Source organism: Parambassis ranga, chromosome 9 (assembly GCF_900634625.1).
Source record: "Parambassis ranga chromosome 9, fParRan2.1, whole genome shotgun sequence".
Lineage (NCBI taxonomy): Eukaryota > Metazoa > Chordata > Actinopteri > Ambassidae > Parambassis > Parambassis ranga.
Genome location: NC_041030.1, coordinates 19,993,292 through 20,009,183, shown reverse-complemented (window position 1 = coordinate 20,009,183; position 15,892 = coordinate 19,993,292). Strand labels below are relative to the sequence as shown.

General features: G+C 45.1%; 1 protein-coding gene across 1 annotated transcript in view; it reads left to right on the top strand.

The window, feature by feature from the left end:
- The first annotated feature begins 494 nt into the window (after positions 1-494).
- The window catches only part of col27a1b (collagen, type XXVII, alpha 1b), a 53,119-nt gene continuing 37,721 nt past the window's right edge, over positions 495-15,892 (top strand). The window contains exons 1-5 of the mRNA XM_028414473.1: positions 495-934; positions 2,117-2,184; positions 6,814-8,117; positions 11,302-11,355; positions 15,384-15,437. Coding sequence (XP_028270274.1) covers positions 882-934; positions 2,117-2,184; positions 6,814-8,117; positions 11,302-11,355; positions 15,384-15,437 — 1,533 coding nt within the window. The 5' untranslated portion in view covers positions 495-881. The remainder of the gene's footprint in view (positions 935-2,116; positions 2,185-6,813; positions 8,118-11,301; positions 11,356-15,383; positions 15,438-15,892) is intronic.

The following is a 15,892-nucleotide window of genomic DNA, read 5'->3' as shown; positions in this document are numbered from 1 at the left end:
AGCAGCTGAACAATCAAGTGAATTAACAAACATTTTAAAAAGTCTCAGATCCGTGGTACGGATTTGCTTACAGTTCTGATGAATAAAGCTTCAGCGCCTCCTGTTGGACATCCGTGGTTATATCAGCTGTCCAAATCTGTCCAACTTCAAGGAAAGTCAACGTTTAGTTAAAAAAAACAAACAAACAAAGAGCTGCAACATTTTCTGCAGATTGGGAGGCTTTGACTTCTACAGTCTGTGCTGCAAATGCTCCAAATGCATCCAACTAAAACATCACAATCATCACTATCTTTCACTGACCTCACGCTGCATAATCATCATGTTACCCGTGCAATCTGAGAGGTCCTGCTCTCAGAGAAAGACACACCTTCAGCTGCAAATTAGTTTCCCTGGATGTCAGCTGAGGGCGACAGAGGGAGGTGTCCCCCCCTCTCTCTTCCCGGTTCTCAAGATTTCCCTCAGTCCACAATAAACTTTCATTTTGGAAAGTCGACACACACATACACACACACGGGCTGCATACACAACGGCGCTCGTCATCTCGTCCTGCAACGGTTCCCTCTTTGGAAAACTGGATTGTGCTCTTTTTACGCGCGAATGGAAGACTGGGGGAACAATATAGGAAGCGCACAGGTGGAGCTCTGCGCAGCGTCTCTGTCTAATTTTTAAACATTCTGTTTGTCAACTTGTGAAAAGAGGCTTGAAGAAGAAGATGACAATGACAGACAGAAGCATTTTCACTATTTATTAATCCCGCATTGTGGTATTTTTTAACACGTTTAAGCCCGTGCGTAAACCTCGAGGAACACCTGGGATGGAAAAAGTTGATCTGCCTCCTCTGGACTGTAGTAACAACTTCCAAAAAGAATGAAGTAACCGCTATGGAGCCGGAAAATGCCCCGTACTCCAAACTCAAAAGCTCTGGAGTCGGGGGGTGAGTTGATAAATGACACAGAAAATAGTCCCTCTCTCTGTTTTTTTCCTGCGTTATCAGGCACCTTATGCGCTGATTCACTGTTTAGTGGGTTTTTCCAGCAGTACTTGTGTAATCAGTGATGTTTAAGAGTTTATTCTTAAAAAAAAACACTCAGTTATAAGTTGTAACAGGTGGTAACCTTTGATAGGCTGCAGATAAGTGTATGGAAACCATTTCAGTCAGTTGACTGAAAGCTGTTGTCTGCTGTACTGTTCTAGGAGTTGTGTCTTTGCAGCTTGTATCAGAATGAGCTGCCAAATGGTCTGGGACTGATTTGAGGTTAGATGTATGAGAGGAGGAGACAGTCTCCTCCTCCTCCTCCTCTTCTTCCTCCTCCTCCTCCTTTTCTCTCCTCCCTGCTGTGCATCTCACTCAGCTGGTTGGCCTGCTGTCCCAATGGGAGGGGATATAAAAAGCCAAAATGTTGCATCATATATTCTTGCTGGACATGAGAGTCACAAGCTGCACACACACACACACACACACACACACACACACACACTCCCCCTCCTCCTCCTCTCCGTTTCTGTTTGTGCTGTGAAAGCTCTTCCAGGCAGTGGTTGACCAGTGGTTTTTTAACTGCGGCTTTCTGGAAAACCACAAATGTAAAAGATTTCCTGTAGCTGCTTTCATTATGTCACAGAGCGTGCGCCACTCAGAGCCACACTTGTTCAGCAGTTTTATCTGCTGTGTGAAGTGTGAAAAAAACCACCAACAACTAAAAACCCAAACATCCCGTGATGGATGACACTCATCTGAGATCATTAGCAATTCCCAGCTCTGTGTGTGAGAAATCACATCATCTGTCATCACTTGTCTTGAAGTATAAATGTCACTGGAGAGTGTGTGTGAGAGTAAAGGCCACTGTTGTCATGTGAAGGCTTTGAGGCAGTGTTTCTTCTGGTCGGTGGTGGCCTTGTAGGAGCGCTCACCTGCAGCCCCGCTCAGCTTATCTGCTCAGACGGTGAGATAAGACAAAGCTCGTTGTTTGGAAACAGATGTTAGCAAAGCAGCAGCTCTGATCACGGCGGTAGGTGGATGTAGGAGTTGCAACTTTAAATTCAGGATTGTAATCTCACAGACTGATGATCAGACTACATAAAGGGTTACCTGATAATCTGATACGTTTCTTCTCTTTAGGAGAGTTCTGATTCTTTGGACTCTGCTCTGCTACACCTGCTCTCTGAGGCTCTCTGTGCAAGCACAAGGTAAGGACCACGATGATTGTTTTGTTGTTTTGTTTGTTGTCTTTTCATGCACACACATTGTAAAACAGATCAGAACCAGTGTGAGACTGAGGAGGTTACAGTGACACTTTGAGGAGTCTCCACTGCACTGGATCATTTAGAGTGGGGGTTATTATGTGGCACCTTATTGTGCATATATACCTGTAGATAATACTGTGCTGGTACCTATGTGCCAGAAAAAACATGACAGGTGCCAAAGGTACCAGGATGTACTACAGCAGATCTGTAACAAGTGTAGCACCAAACATTTTAGTCATGATGTGAGCGTCCAGCCCCATGTGTTGGTGAGTCATTTGTCACCAGTTGAGTTTGTCCTTTTCTGCCTCTTTCTTGAAGTCATGCACTAAATACTTGAACTGCATTAGTGCATTATGTCCTTTTAGAATTTGGCATTGATTGTGATGGAGGATGGTGGAAGTAGAGCGTCACCCTCTGCACAAACAGTGTTTCAGTTACTTTAATTGAAAGTGACCTGATGGACTTGCAGACCTTCGTCAGTCTGCAGCAGCTCGGAATCCTCCCAGCACTCTTTGTTATTCTGACTCACACTCAGCTCAGTGTTGATGTCTGTTTCTGTCAGATTTCTCTCACACATCTTAGACAGATGCATGTTTTTGCTGTCAATCAGAATCTGCCTTTCAATCCCAGCTGCTGATAACAGCTCCTGGGATATTCTCAGTAATTCTGTCTTCATCCGATGGTGTTATTTTTCTACCCATGATGACTGCACAGTGTTTCTTCACATGTAAGGATGTGTTACTTTGGTTATATATAAACCTGGGACTCTGCTGGCACAGATATTTGCTGAAAAATACTCGGCTTATCAACTGTTAAATAGCTCATGCACACATGGTTCCTTGGGGGAAGCTGATGTGCGCAGACCTGTAAGTTGCACACACACTGTACAGTAATACACCGTCCTCCAGATGACAGCTCATCTGTCAAGGCCATAAATACATCCAGTGTCCCTGGAGGTCACCGGTTAACCCCCCCCTTATCTACTTCTACCTGGAATCCATTTGAATAATAATGATGATGATGGTAAATCATTCATATGAAGAAGAAAGACAGGACATCTTGGGATTGCTCTCAGTAATGTAAAGAAGATGAAAGGAGCCGTCTCTAGGCTGTCCCTCATGCATTTTAATGTGGTGTAGTAAAACTCACAGTGCTTTGGTCATGTCCGCTGGCCAGCATGAGAATCTCATCCCATGTGAGTTGTAGCTCTTCCAGTTTCTCGGCCACCTGCTGATTTGGACAGGTATTTCCTCTCACACAGGTGCAGCCTGTAGTTATCTGTGTGCTGATGATGGAAGGGACAGTGGACACCATGGCCGTCCCCAAACCCACCTACAGTAGGCAGCACTCGGTATGCAGAAAGCACTGCTAAGCTAGTATTCAGTACATTATATCAACCAGGAGAGACTCAGGTGATGTCCTCATCACAAGGGGGGAAGTGCAGGAGGAGAGGTCGATGAAATTAAGATGCTCCCTGGTGTCTAGACCTGGTGCTGGTGGTGGTGAAGAAGGCTGGAGAGCGGGAGAGATGAGGGCTTCAGCTGATTGGCAAGGAAGGTGTGAGAGAGCAAGAAAGTGAAAGGAAGAGTGAGAGAAGGGAGGAGATGGGGAGATAAGATTAAGAAACGTTTATTAGTCCCACAATGGGGAAATTGCATAGAGGGGGTGAGGCAGATAGAGAGGACACAGATTGAAGCAGTAGATTTAGCACTATCCCTACGTTCCTTTCTACCATAAGAACTGCATCCTAACTGTGAAGCACAGTGGTGGTAGTGTCATGGATTTTGCCTGTTTGCTGCATCTTTGGCCTGGACGGCTTCCGGTCATACACGGATCAATGATTCATTCTGAGCTTGAGCAGTGAATTGCAAATGAAAACACATCCGGACCTCTGAATCCCAAGAGAGAGTGGGTCATGCAGCAAGACAATAACCCTTAAACACACAACGTTCTGACCTTAAATGCAATATTGCATCATTTCACTGAATAAATCAATACACAATATAATATTATAGGTGATATTATAATGTTAACTGTGCTTCTCTTTGGGATGAAGCAGCCTCAGGCAGTGCGCTCAGATTTAGATTTGCAATGAAAGCCCAACAATAAAAGAACGTTTTTCTTTTCCTTATCCTGCATTAACAATTCAAATCAGTGCTATATAAGACATTTCACCGCAGATCGTCTTTGTTCTCGTTCCACTCTCTGTTTGAAGTTTGTTTTATCCGTGTGTGAGTTTAGCAGTGGATCTGACCCCCCGCTGCCTGCACACACTGTGCCGGGTTTCCCTCCTCCTAACAGGAATTGTGTCTATACTTGTTTCTCCTCTGCTGAGGCGCAGTTCATCATTTATGTAGCAGTTTATTTCAGGCAAGCTCACATTTGTTTTGTATTAATCCAGAAATGGTAGATATTTGAGATTTATATGTACGCTTTAAGGTCCTGGCGCAGTGGGAGGATTGATGGTCTGTATTTTTAGAACGTGCTGATCGGCTCGAGATGATAAATTTGTCTTTATTTTCCAACCTTGCTGATCCAAACAAGACAACCTTTGTTTGACATTACTGATGACTTGGACAGTGCTTAACAATGGACAATAGTATGATAATGGGAACATTTCCATCTGTTTTTTTAAACCAATCTGAAACAGATTTGACTTTTGAAAAGCTCAGTGTTATTCTTGTGAAAGTAATATCCAGATTTAAATAACCTTGGAGCTGTTGTTTTTAGTGGTTTTTGGTTTGGGGGGGTTGGAACCTTCAGGTTTAGATTTCAGGGTCAAACAAGTGGTGCACATCAGTGTTTGGACTTGAGGTTAAAAGTCTTTTTTTTGTTTTTTTTAGTCAGTTCAGTCGTTTCTTTTTTTCTTTCTTTGTTTAACTGGTCTACTGGTCTTGAGAACAAATCAGGGATGCACCCATGTCCAATGTGGTGACAGATGATTACAGCTGCAGAGACATATCAAGCCTTTCCTGCAGCGCAATTAGCTTGTTAAACTGGCTAATTAATCTTGTAATGTTGAAGGAATGCTAATGAAGAGCTGTCACGAGCAGGGAGCAGCAGCAGTTTCTGACTCTTTAAACACCTCCACGCTGCAGACATACAGTATCTGTGTCTTTAACATGCTGCTACCGACATGTCCACTGGGGACAACATGGACATCCTCAAGTGTCAGTTTACCATCTTCATCATAAATGGTCTGTGCAAATGTAGCACACACACATTCACACACCAGTGGTGCAACCACTGGGAGCACCTTAGGGTTAAGTGTCTTGCCCATGGACACGTCAGTCTGGGCGCGGGATCAAACCAACAACCTCACAGTTAGTGGACAACTAACTACCTTCTACCAGTGCCACAGCCGCCGTCGTATCGGCTGAGAGCTCATTTTATGTCCATTATCTGTTGGTAATGAAGTCTTTTCAACCCTTGTTGGGATGCATTGGTAAGACATCAGCTCCTGACCCCCCATGATCCATTCCAGTCTATAGACAGGGCTAATATGGAGGGATAAACAACCACTGACACCCATGTAACCTAACATGCACATAGTGTAGTATGTGGAAGGAAGCCCAAGTACCCAGAGAAAGCCAGAGACAGCCAGGATCCTTCTTGCTGTAAGTGGCAACAAACGCAGCCAGACTTGTATATACTGTATATTATGTTATAGTATTTACTATTGATAGCATGCTAGCAGCCAGTCTACCCTCATTCCAGCATCAGAGGAAGAAAATAGACAGGAAGTAAACACAATGAGGAGGTAAACGCAATAATGTGATTTTTCAAATTAAATTACTTGATGATCATCCAGCCGATGATCCTCATGCTGATGTAGAAATGAACAAAACCAGCACCTTATAAGTTGCACAGGGAAAGTGCGGTGGTGTCAGAAGGCTGGGAGCCACTCATACATCATGAAAGTGGATTTACTTTAAAGAACTCTCTGGAAGTAAAGGCTGCGATTTGCTCCACTGAAACATGGATTTGTTGAAAGTGGTGCACAATGGTATGGATCCAATTAGGAGTGATATACAGTACGCACACACACACACACACATTTTAATGTGTGAAACAGTTTCCTCCCATGAGATGCAAGCAGCAATTAAAGCGTGCAGAAAACACCACAGCATGGGTTCAGTCTGCTTTAATCAGAACACATTAGCAGATAAAGTGAGATGACTGGTTTTTGTGTGTGTGTCTGCACCTTTTAAAAAAACCCCACCAGCGTCCGCTCCGGGGACTCGTCCAGCCTTCTTCTCCTGAGATCCTTCTTCTAATTAAGACTGATGTAACTATTACATAATTCACAGCAATCCCCACAAGTAAATGTTGATGTGTGACCCACTATCGGAAACATCATGCAGCCTTTTATTGCCTTTGCTGCAGGATTTCCATTAGTCTGACGTTAAACTCCCAGCATGGCATAATAACATTAAATTACAACAGAAACTACGGCACTTTCCTTTTTTTATCCTTTTCTGCAGATTTACTTGAATAAAACGTTTGGTGTTCCATATGCTTTAAGTCTACAGAGGTATGAGACTTTGACTTTTCCCTCTTGTTTCTCTGCAGATGTGGATATTCTGCAGCAGCTTGGACTGTCTGGGCGAAGGGCAGGCGGGTCGTCCTCCTCGGACGCTCGACCAATCCCTAATGGCGTCATCCCCTTCAAGTCTGGTGTTATCCTCACCCCGAGGGCACGCATCCAGGCACCTCTGCGCACCGTTATCCCTCCTGCCTACAACACCACCAGCCTCTCCCTGATCCTCAGCCTGTCTGTGCATCGCACCAACGGCGCTTTTCTGTTCTCAGTTCTTTCTAAGAGAAGGAAAGTGCAGCTGGGGGTGCAGTTCGTTCTGGGGAAGGTGGTCGTCCACGTGGGGCAGAGGAGCTCTGTGAGCTTTGACTATGATGTCTACGATGGCCGCTGGCACAGCCTGGCTTTGGACATTCGAGGCCAGAAAGTATTCTTAAGCACATCTTGTGGTGAGAAAAGTGCACATGCAGATTTGCATTTAAAAAAAGAGGAGGCCCTGGATCCAGAGGGCTCTTTCCTGCTGGGTAAAATGAACCACAGCTCGGTGCCATTTGAAGGCGCCATCTGTCAGTTCGACATTTATCCCTCTGCGGAGGCAGCTCACAACTATTGTGATTACATTAAGAAACACTGCAGAGAAGCCGACACGTATCGGCCCGTGTTTCCACCCCTGCTACCTCTGTTTTCCACAGACGCAAACTTTACTGTCACTCCGCCGTCACTGACGGAGATCTCCAAAGAGGCCCAGACACCTACTTTGGCCTGGTCTGGGGGAAAGACCAGGACTACAATCCTTCTTCCAACTGAACGCTTGCTGACGTGGAACAAAACCTCCATGCATCCAACAGTGAGTCCTCCAAACCCTGCTGCTGCTGCTGCGTCGGATTCTCCACCGGTTCATCCAGGGTTGGAAAGCCCGTATAAATTTCCAACTCAGACTGTTACTACGTCTCTCCGGATCAGCGTGACCCCACCAAACTCCACACCGCGTTCAGACACCAGAGAGCCCGCAGAGCGGGGGGATACTAGCTCTCTTGGGAAAAACATACATTTACCTGATTCCACCAGACCACCAGAGGTGAAGCCAGACCTCCAGACCACAGCTGCTTCCACACAAGGGTCTCCTTCAAACGCCTACTTTCCCCATAAAGAGCAGCTAACCACAGAAGCTCCAAAGAAACCTGAGCCAAAACTGACCAACGTGCAGGATGTCGAACCCACCTTGCTCATTCCAGTCACTCCAGCTGCAACAGATGGCTTCCAAACATTTGACCTGGAACCGACCCAGTTCTCACTGCTGGCTGGACCACCTGGACTAAAGGGAGAACCAGGACCTCCAGTAAGTGTGTCATCTCCAAACAAACACAACACAAAAAAGTGACATGACATGTCCTTCCACATTCGGTCCAGTCTCCTCGTAGGTCTATGGATCACAGTTTAAATGTTAGTTTGTCTTAGATGACTGATGTGTCTCTGAAAATGTTTGAGAAAGTGTTTGTTTTGTCTTTATCGTCAGTCTGTTTCCAGCTGATTAATGTGTGGTTTTCTGTCCAGCAGCCGAGCTGGGAACAGTCAGGTTCATAGCTGGCCTTTGCCAGTGAGTATTTGTCTTAGCGGTGCAGGCTGGCGGTGAGGTGTTAGATTCCTCTGAGAGGGAGTGTGACTGCCCGGAGAAAGGATACTTTTAAAGTAGGGTCAAAGGTAAACAGGGATAAAACACTGCTGCACAATTAACCATTTAGAGTAAATATTCAAAGGCCCAGAATGCAGCACTTTATCAGCCATTAGTAAACACTATTCCACTCTATTCTATTCTATACACCACACTATACGAATGTTAACATCATTTACAAGGAGTGTAATAAAACTTGGGTGGCGTCAGGCCCACCAAACAGTCATTCGGAGATATATTAGCATTTCAGTGCTAGCTTGACTGCACACACCATCCTTAAAGCTACAGTGCAACACTTGTAGAATGTTGTGTGTCGCCCACTTCTGGCAGTGAGAGCAATTACACAAACACTGTTGACACACCAGTATGACGTATGCAAGTGATTTACCTGTGACAGGTTGCAGGAATAAGTCCCAAACCTGGAAAAGTGTCACCCATTAGTCCCAGTGGGTGTGTTTGTGGCATGTTCTGGCCCTCAGGATTACAGGACTGGTGTATTTTTGTGAACATGACTGACATGCTGTGGCTGGCTTTTGTCCTTCCTATTAACAAGATTCTTTTAAAACTGGAAGATCAGAACCAGCCGTCGGCCATCATACCTCTCGACTGGTCAGAGTGGGATTGTAGTCGTAGACATCAGACTTAAAAGTCGTTCACTCTCAGGTTTAAAAAGATCTGATTGAAGCTCATAATAGTTTTTAATAACAGGATCATACACTACCGTTCAAAAGTTTGGGGTCACCAGGCCAGTTCTACAGCTTCTCTGATCATAACAGTTCAGCTGTGGTAACATCATGTCACAGGAGTTTTCTAATCTTCAATTAGCGTTTTTAACACAATTAGCTAACACAATGTCTCAGAACACAGAGCACAGGAGTGATGGCTGCTGGGAAAGGGCCTCTCCTATTCCATTAAAAATCAGCCTTTTCTAACTAGAACAGTCATTTACCACATTAACAATGTCTGATTACTAGTTATCTTCATTTTTAAAAAAAAGAAAAAAACACATTTCCAAGTGACCCCAAGCTTTTGGACGGTAGTGTCTGTATCCCCCAGATATGAGGCATGGTCACGTTGCTGATGTCATTCAATCAGAGGACAAACACAGCCACAGAGGTCTGTGATAGGAGGTGCAGAGCGCTGAACCTTCACTCACTAAGGTGGTTAAGCTAGTGGTTGAGGTTAGGTGCCATGATGACTGTTTGTCCTAAAGGTAGGGTAGGAGATTTCATTCTGATGCACTTATTGTTAAATTAGTGTAACTTCTCTTTACAATCCGAAAGCAGCCAATTAGTTCAGTAGTTTTGCAATAAAAGGAAGAATATGAATCATCTGTGGAAGCTATAAAACGCTAAAAACATCAGCTAATCCTACGAGGCGCCCCTGCATGTAGAGTTGGCTGGTTGTCACTCTCTTCCTGCTCTGCGCGCATCAGAGAGGTACGTGCAAGATGGCCGAAGTCACAGACTGGCTGGGAGGCGTGGCTTCGGGGTGAGCTCCGAGAGAAAGGGGCGTGTGTTTACTTTCAAAATCTGGCTGACTCTCACTCAAAAAAATCTCCTACCCTACCTTTAAGACACACAAATTCATAACAATAAGCACATTTTACAAGGAATGTTCTGATTCCATGGCGACAGGTTCTGCCCCATGTAAACACACCAAGTGACTTATTTGTCCGAACATGTTTGTCCAAACACACAGCTTTCAGGCGAAGCCTTCCTGCTTTGGCAGCAGGGACCACAGCTCTGTGTGCCCTTCAGACCGCAGAGACCGTTTTTATGAGTGGGAAGTAACCAGTGACTGTTAATCCCTGTTAACTCCCTGTGGTTTGCTTTGGTCTGAACAAGACAGCTGAGACAGATGTATAATCTTGCTATTTAGCGCCGAGCCACAAAGCGGCTTATTCGAGTTGTATTTGAGTTCTCAGGGAGAAAAATACGAGCGAAATTGAAAAATGATTCCGCTTGAATGAAATATCTGTTTGTGATAAAGTAATCTCAAATCAGATTATGAGTTAAACCTGCAGACTGCAGCCAGGAATGGTTTTTATTTATGGACTGTATAAATTCTGAGGTGCTACCTTGGCACCCACCCCAGCAGCGACTGCAGCTACTTATCATGTGTGAACAGCCCGATGGTTACAATCTAAAGAATTCAAAAGTTGCTGAGAGCCTTTTTGGCTTTTCAGAGTCTGTGCTGCCTCAGAGAGTGTAATTATAGCTGGTAGTCCAGTCCGAGCCAGACAGAAGTGCTCTATACATCTGACATTATTAGAGTAGCCCAGTTTCAGCTGGGCTGCCTGTTTTTAGGCCCATTTTCTTTGAAACTTCTGGAGCTTTGGGAAAATAAGTAACACTCCTAACGTCTCGAGCAAACTCGGGTTCCTCAGATTGACCCCTCATTAAATGTGACCTTTCAGAGCTTTGCTAATCCATGTATGAAATTGTTTTAAAGCTAGCTGATGCTTATAATTAATGTGATTGGCTGTGGCTGGGACCAGCGCCGGCCTCCCTGCCAGTACAATGAGTCAGACGTGCAGTCTATGCGCCGTTGCTGAAATAATATTGGCTGCAAAGGAGGGAGAGGTGCTGCATTAGCTTCTGACAAGACAGCTCTGCAGCTAAGTTCAGCAAATCGTCAGGGGAAAATGATGATTGAATATCCAGCTCGAGTGACTTCTGTAGGGTTTCTCTCAACTTTGAACACTTTGCTCTCGTTTATTATTCAAGCCCCTCTTTGAAATGACACGACAAAAGGCAGCAGCTCTTATTTCTTCTTCTACTTCTGTATTTATAGGCCTGCTTCTCCCTGCCCCTCACGTCTTTTATCTTTTTTTCTTTTTTTCTTTTAGGGCCTTCCAGGACTTCCAGGGTTGCCAGGAAAGCCGGGCAAGAGGGGTCCACGGGTGAGCACGCCCCCACTCTCGTCTAACTGAAGACATGTTTTTTTTATTTACATGTCTGTGACGCCGTAATCCTGGGGTGCTGTGCACTGATATAGAAGACCTGTTTGATCAGTGACATATTTGGATTATGGGGATCCAGACAGTTTCTCTGGCTCTGGATTTGATCAAGCTGTGCTTCTGCTCTGCAAAGGTCCATTTGTAAATCCAGAGAGCAAACAGCTGTAATCAAATCTGTGGGTTGCCTGTTTAAAATTAATAGAACACATAAGGTTGGTATTAGATAGACATGGAGGTAACTTCTGAGTGTGTACATTTCCAGTACAAGTACTTTATATTTCCTATATAAACCGTGCTGGTACCTAAATTAGGCACGGGTCCTGTGTTATTATATTTGCCTTCAAGTACAGGAGTCCTCATTTGGAGGCTGCACAACTTATGGAACCATAGAGAGAGGTGCAGATGTTGTTTTAAGCTCATGTTTTCAGAGGAGCGAGATAACGCCGGGGCTGCTGATGTGTCCCAAAGGTTCAGTTTGTTATTCTGATTTCTGCTTCGTGCACCCCCCCAACCCAAGCTCTTTTGCAGAATTCCTGCAGAGCACTTGTGCTACCGAGGAGTGTGTGTGTGTGTGTGTGTGTGAGCTACCTGCTGCAGCCCGTGAGACTGCGCCCTGCAGTCGGGCCTCAGGGGTGGGTTGTGGGAACCCAATCTCTTTAAACAAGGAAGAAAGAGGGCTTTGTCCCCATCTTATTAAAGGCATTTAAGACCCCGTCTGGAGCTCAGTAGCTCTATCCAGTGGTACACCAAACCCTCTGTAGAGTTCATTCATCATCAAACTCTTGAGACCCGACTGCAGGCCACACTGACTCTGACAGAATGTGAGGGCTGCACTTGAGGTTTTTTTTACCGTCATCATTTTTCCTGGAGAGTTCACATGATTAGATGGAAAAAAACTCACAGCTCCACACATGACCTGCAGAAAGCTCGCGAGCGGACAAAGTCTGAACAAACGTCTGGATTAAACGTGACGTTCACTTTATTTGCAGCTCGTTTAAACAGTGTTTGCCCTAATTTGTTGTCGAAAAAGCCACAAACTTGTTGACTTGATGTTGAAATAAGTGACTTTCAGAGGTAGGCGTCTTAAAATTACAGCTTGACACAGCTTAATTTACATGTGTTATATACATTTTGTGTAATTTTTAAGGATGTGGGGCTGAAAGAGAGAAGTTGTGTGAAGTTAAAGGTCCTCTGGAAATGTCGACATCATGATGAATTAATTCTTAGTGTGCATTTCCAATCTCCTGTGGGTGACCCTCACATTTCACACCCTGTTTGGTTGCATGGAGAAACACCATGAAACAGCCCAGCTTGTCTGGAAACATGCATGCGCTCTCACTCATCACAAAAACTTGGAGCGGTCCAGGCTTTACCTCTCTGACAGCGAGGTGTCATGTCTGACTGAGCAGACAGTCTCGCTGCTGCTTACACTGCAGCAGCACCTCTGACACGTGAGAGCGTCCACGTTCGCCGACGCAGCCGTAAGCCCAGCAGAGCGCTGAAGGGGGGGGAGGCTTGAAAGCGGATCAAAGAGGGGCTTTGTGCAGAGAAACAGAGAGAGAGAGAGAGAGAGAGACCTGCCAGGGCGCCGTCAGAATGTGACGCCGGGTCTCTGAGAATTGTGAAAACATTCGCATTATTGCTTTAAGAACGGTTGACACAACATGATGTGAGATAATGAGTCTGCGGGGACCTGTTCAGTTTTGCCACCGGCTGATTGGTGCAGAAAACTCGGCTAATTTATGGAGGTTTCAAAACGTCTGAAACGAACCACATGTGCAGGCTGAGTAATCAGCTTTATTACAACACTTTATTACATTTTGCTCTGTCGTTACTGGTTATGCAGACATTATTGTGTGTACTTAGGTTAACAAAGAGCACATTTAGAGTTGGGTTTAAGTGACACTGAGCACATGTCAGCCTCTGGAGTTGTTGCCTTTTCCATGTCTTACTAAAAAATATGGATATTGATGCTGTAACCAATATCAAATTAAAGCTGCTTTCAACGTGCTCTGCATCTGCCTGCCACTGGGGCAGAGGAGGTGATGCTTGTTATATCTCCAGCTGCTTTGTTTTAAAATCCAACAGTGAGTCAGTCTCCACCCTGTTAGAATGTCGAACGTTACTAAATATGTTTACAGCCTGCATTTAGGGTTTTATAGGTACATTTTTCCATTTATGACCAGTTCATTGTGATATAACTCACCTGTTTAAAATGTAATAATACTCAAAGTCGTGCAGACTTGAGCTTGAGGCTGCCTGAAGGATGTTAAACTCTCAAAAATGTAGTGTATAAGGAAGCCACTGTATGGTTATGATGATGATATTTCAGTCAGTTTTAACATTTCTAACCTTTTAGCCGGAATTTGGAGAGATACTGAGTGGTGCTAGAAGATGCTTATCTGGGTAAACCTTCAAATTTATGCAGCCTGTCACTACCTGAACTAGCCAATGTTTACGTGGAGTCAGGCGCTGAGCTTTTCCATCCTTACATACAGTCCGTGGCACCAACCCTCACACGGGCGTCAGACTACAGTGTTTCTGCCGGTTCACTCTAGCGAAGGTGTTAGCAGGTCTGTTCGGGGTTAATAGCCTATAAAAACAGTAGCACTCCACACGTCACACCTGTAAAAGTCGTTGGCCCTCATCGTAAACCTGCAGAACTGTGAGCAGTTCTGGCACACAGGTGCCCTTCATGTGCAGGCCTTAGGTGTGTGTGTGTTTATACGCTGCTGGTCTCTGAATGGTTATTTGTCAGAAGCTTTTTTCAGCAATTAGGTAAATGTGTCTTTACTCTCACCCACATGGAGATGGATGGATGAAGTGAGCCGTTCTCCCCATTATTCCCGCCCCCACTGGGACATCACCCGCCCACCTCATCACCTTATGTACTGCAAGAATGTGATTTGTAATAGTCTGTCCTGATCTCCTTATTTCTCCGCCTCTCTTCCTCCTTTTGATTCCTATCATGAGATAATGACTTCCATACATTTTAATATTGAGAGAGACAGAGAGAGAGTGGAGAATGGTCTGAATAGAGAAGGAGGAGGAAATCTGTAGATGAGCTTCTGTTAAATGTCTCCATATGTCCAGCCGTGAGTGTAGAGGTCTGGTCGGTTTGAGGGGAGGGGAGAGGAACTCTTTTCCACAGTGTGATAATGGAGTACAGATAAATAACAGAGACAGAGACCGGCTGGATCACCCAGCTGTACACTTACACCTCTTGGCCCCTGTCTGTTATACTCAGAGTAATCCGATCCCAAGCTTTCACCTCCAGTATATGCAGGGAAGAGGTTCTCTGAACCGTCAAAGAACGAGCAGAAGATACAGTAGCTTCCTGTTCGGGCCGTCTGAACATGTTTCGGTTTGTGCTGGGGAAGATTTTCCATCCTCCACACAAGTACGGACTTTTCACGTGGGTCCCTCGGGAAGCTGAGGCTTTCATTTTCCAAACAATCCTTCTTTGCAGACTGCTTGAATTTACGGCCCCGTTTAGCCTAAAAAATTGGGTTTTGCCTCCTGGTTCTCCGCTCCTGTGCGTCTTCCACCTGGCCCTGCTCTCAGGAGATGGTCCATTTTGATAAAATATTTGGCACAGATAGCTCAATGTATTACACTGAAGCACGCTTTACATCACAGACACCGAGCGTCTGGGGGCACAAAGCGACTGAGTGACGGATGAGTGGCCTTCACTTTGTAGGAGCCCAGTGAAAGCAAGAGAAAGGATGAGGAAAATCACATCCACATGTCACAGCATAGACAGGCAGGCAGGCGCTGTGTGTCTCACAAACACTGAGGGACCTCGGGGGGCACCGCTGACCCGTCCCATAACACACAGACAACATGTGTGAATACCTCACATACAGCATGCCCCCCCCTCCTCTTTAGCTGCTGAAATGCAGCTCTGCTTAATGACCCCCATGATACCCTTTACTCTGTGTCTCCCTAATCATGTGGGTCTCTGTTTTCAGGGTCCTCCCGGGCCTCATGGAAATCCTGGTCGCCCTGGACCTCCTGGAGTGAAGGTACAGCTTCTAGTTTTTTTCCCAGGCAGATCTCACATAGGGACAACTATAATTTTACTCTGGATTATCATTTAATCCTGACTTATTTTAGAAAATGTATAAAAACTGATCAATGGATGGGATCAGGTATGTGTGAAGTGACTCTGACAAGGGTCATAGTAGGTTGGGGGTATAGATGACAGAGCATCTTCAGAACTGCAGGTCACCAGGCTACTGTCTACTTAAGTTTAAAATCCATAATTCTGTGTGCTGTGATGGACGGATGGAAAACACACAGTGCATCACAGCCTGCAGATCAGTCCGAGAGCCTGTTCTGACCCCCGTCCACTGCAGAAAGTGGTCAAGTAACAGCAGACAGGTCTGATAATTTGGCATAAATTGGTGTTTACTGAGGCAGAGATGGCAGCACAATGCACGGAGAAGCTGAAATAAACATTGTTCATATTCCTTTACAG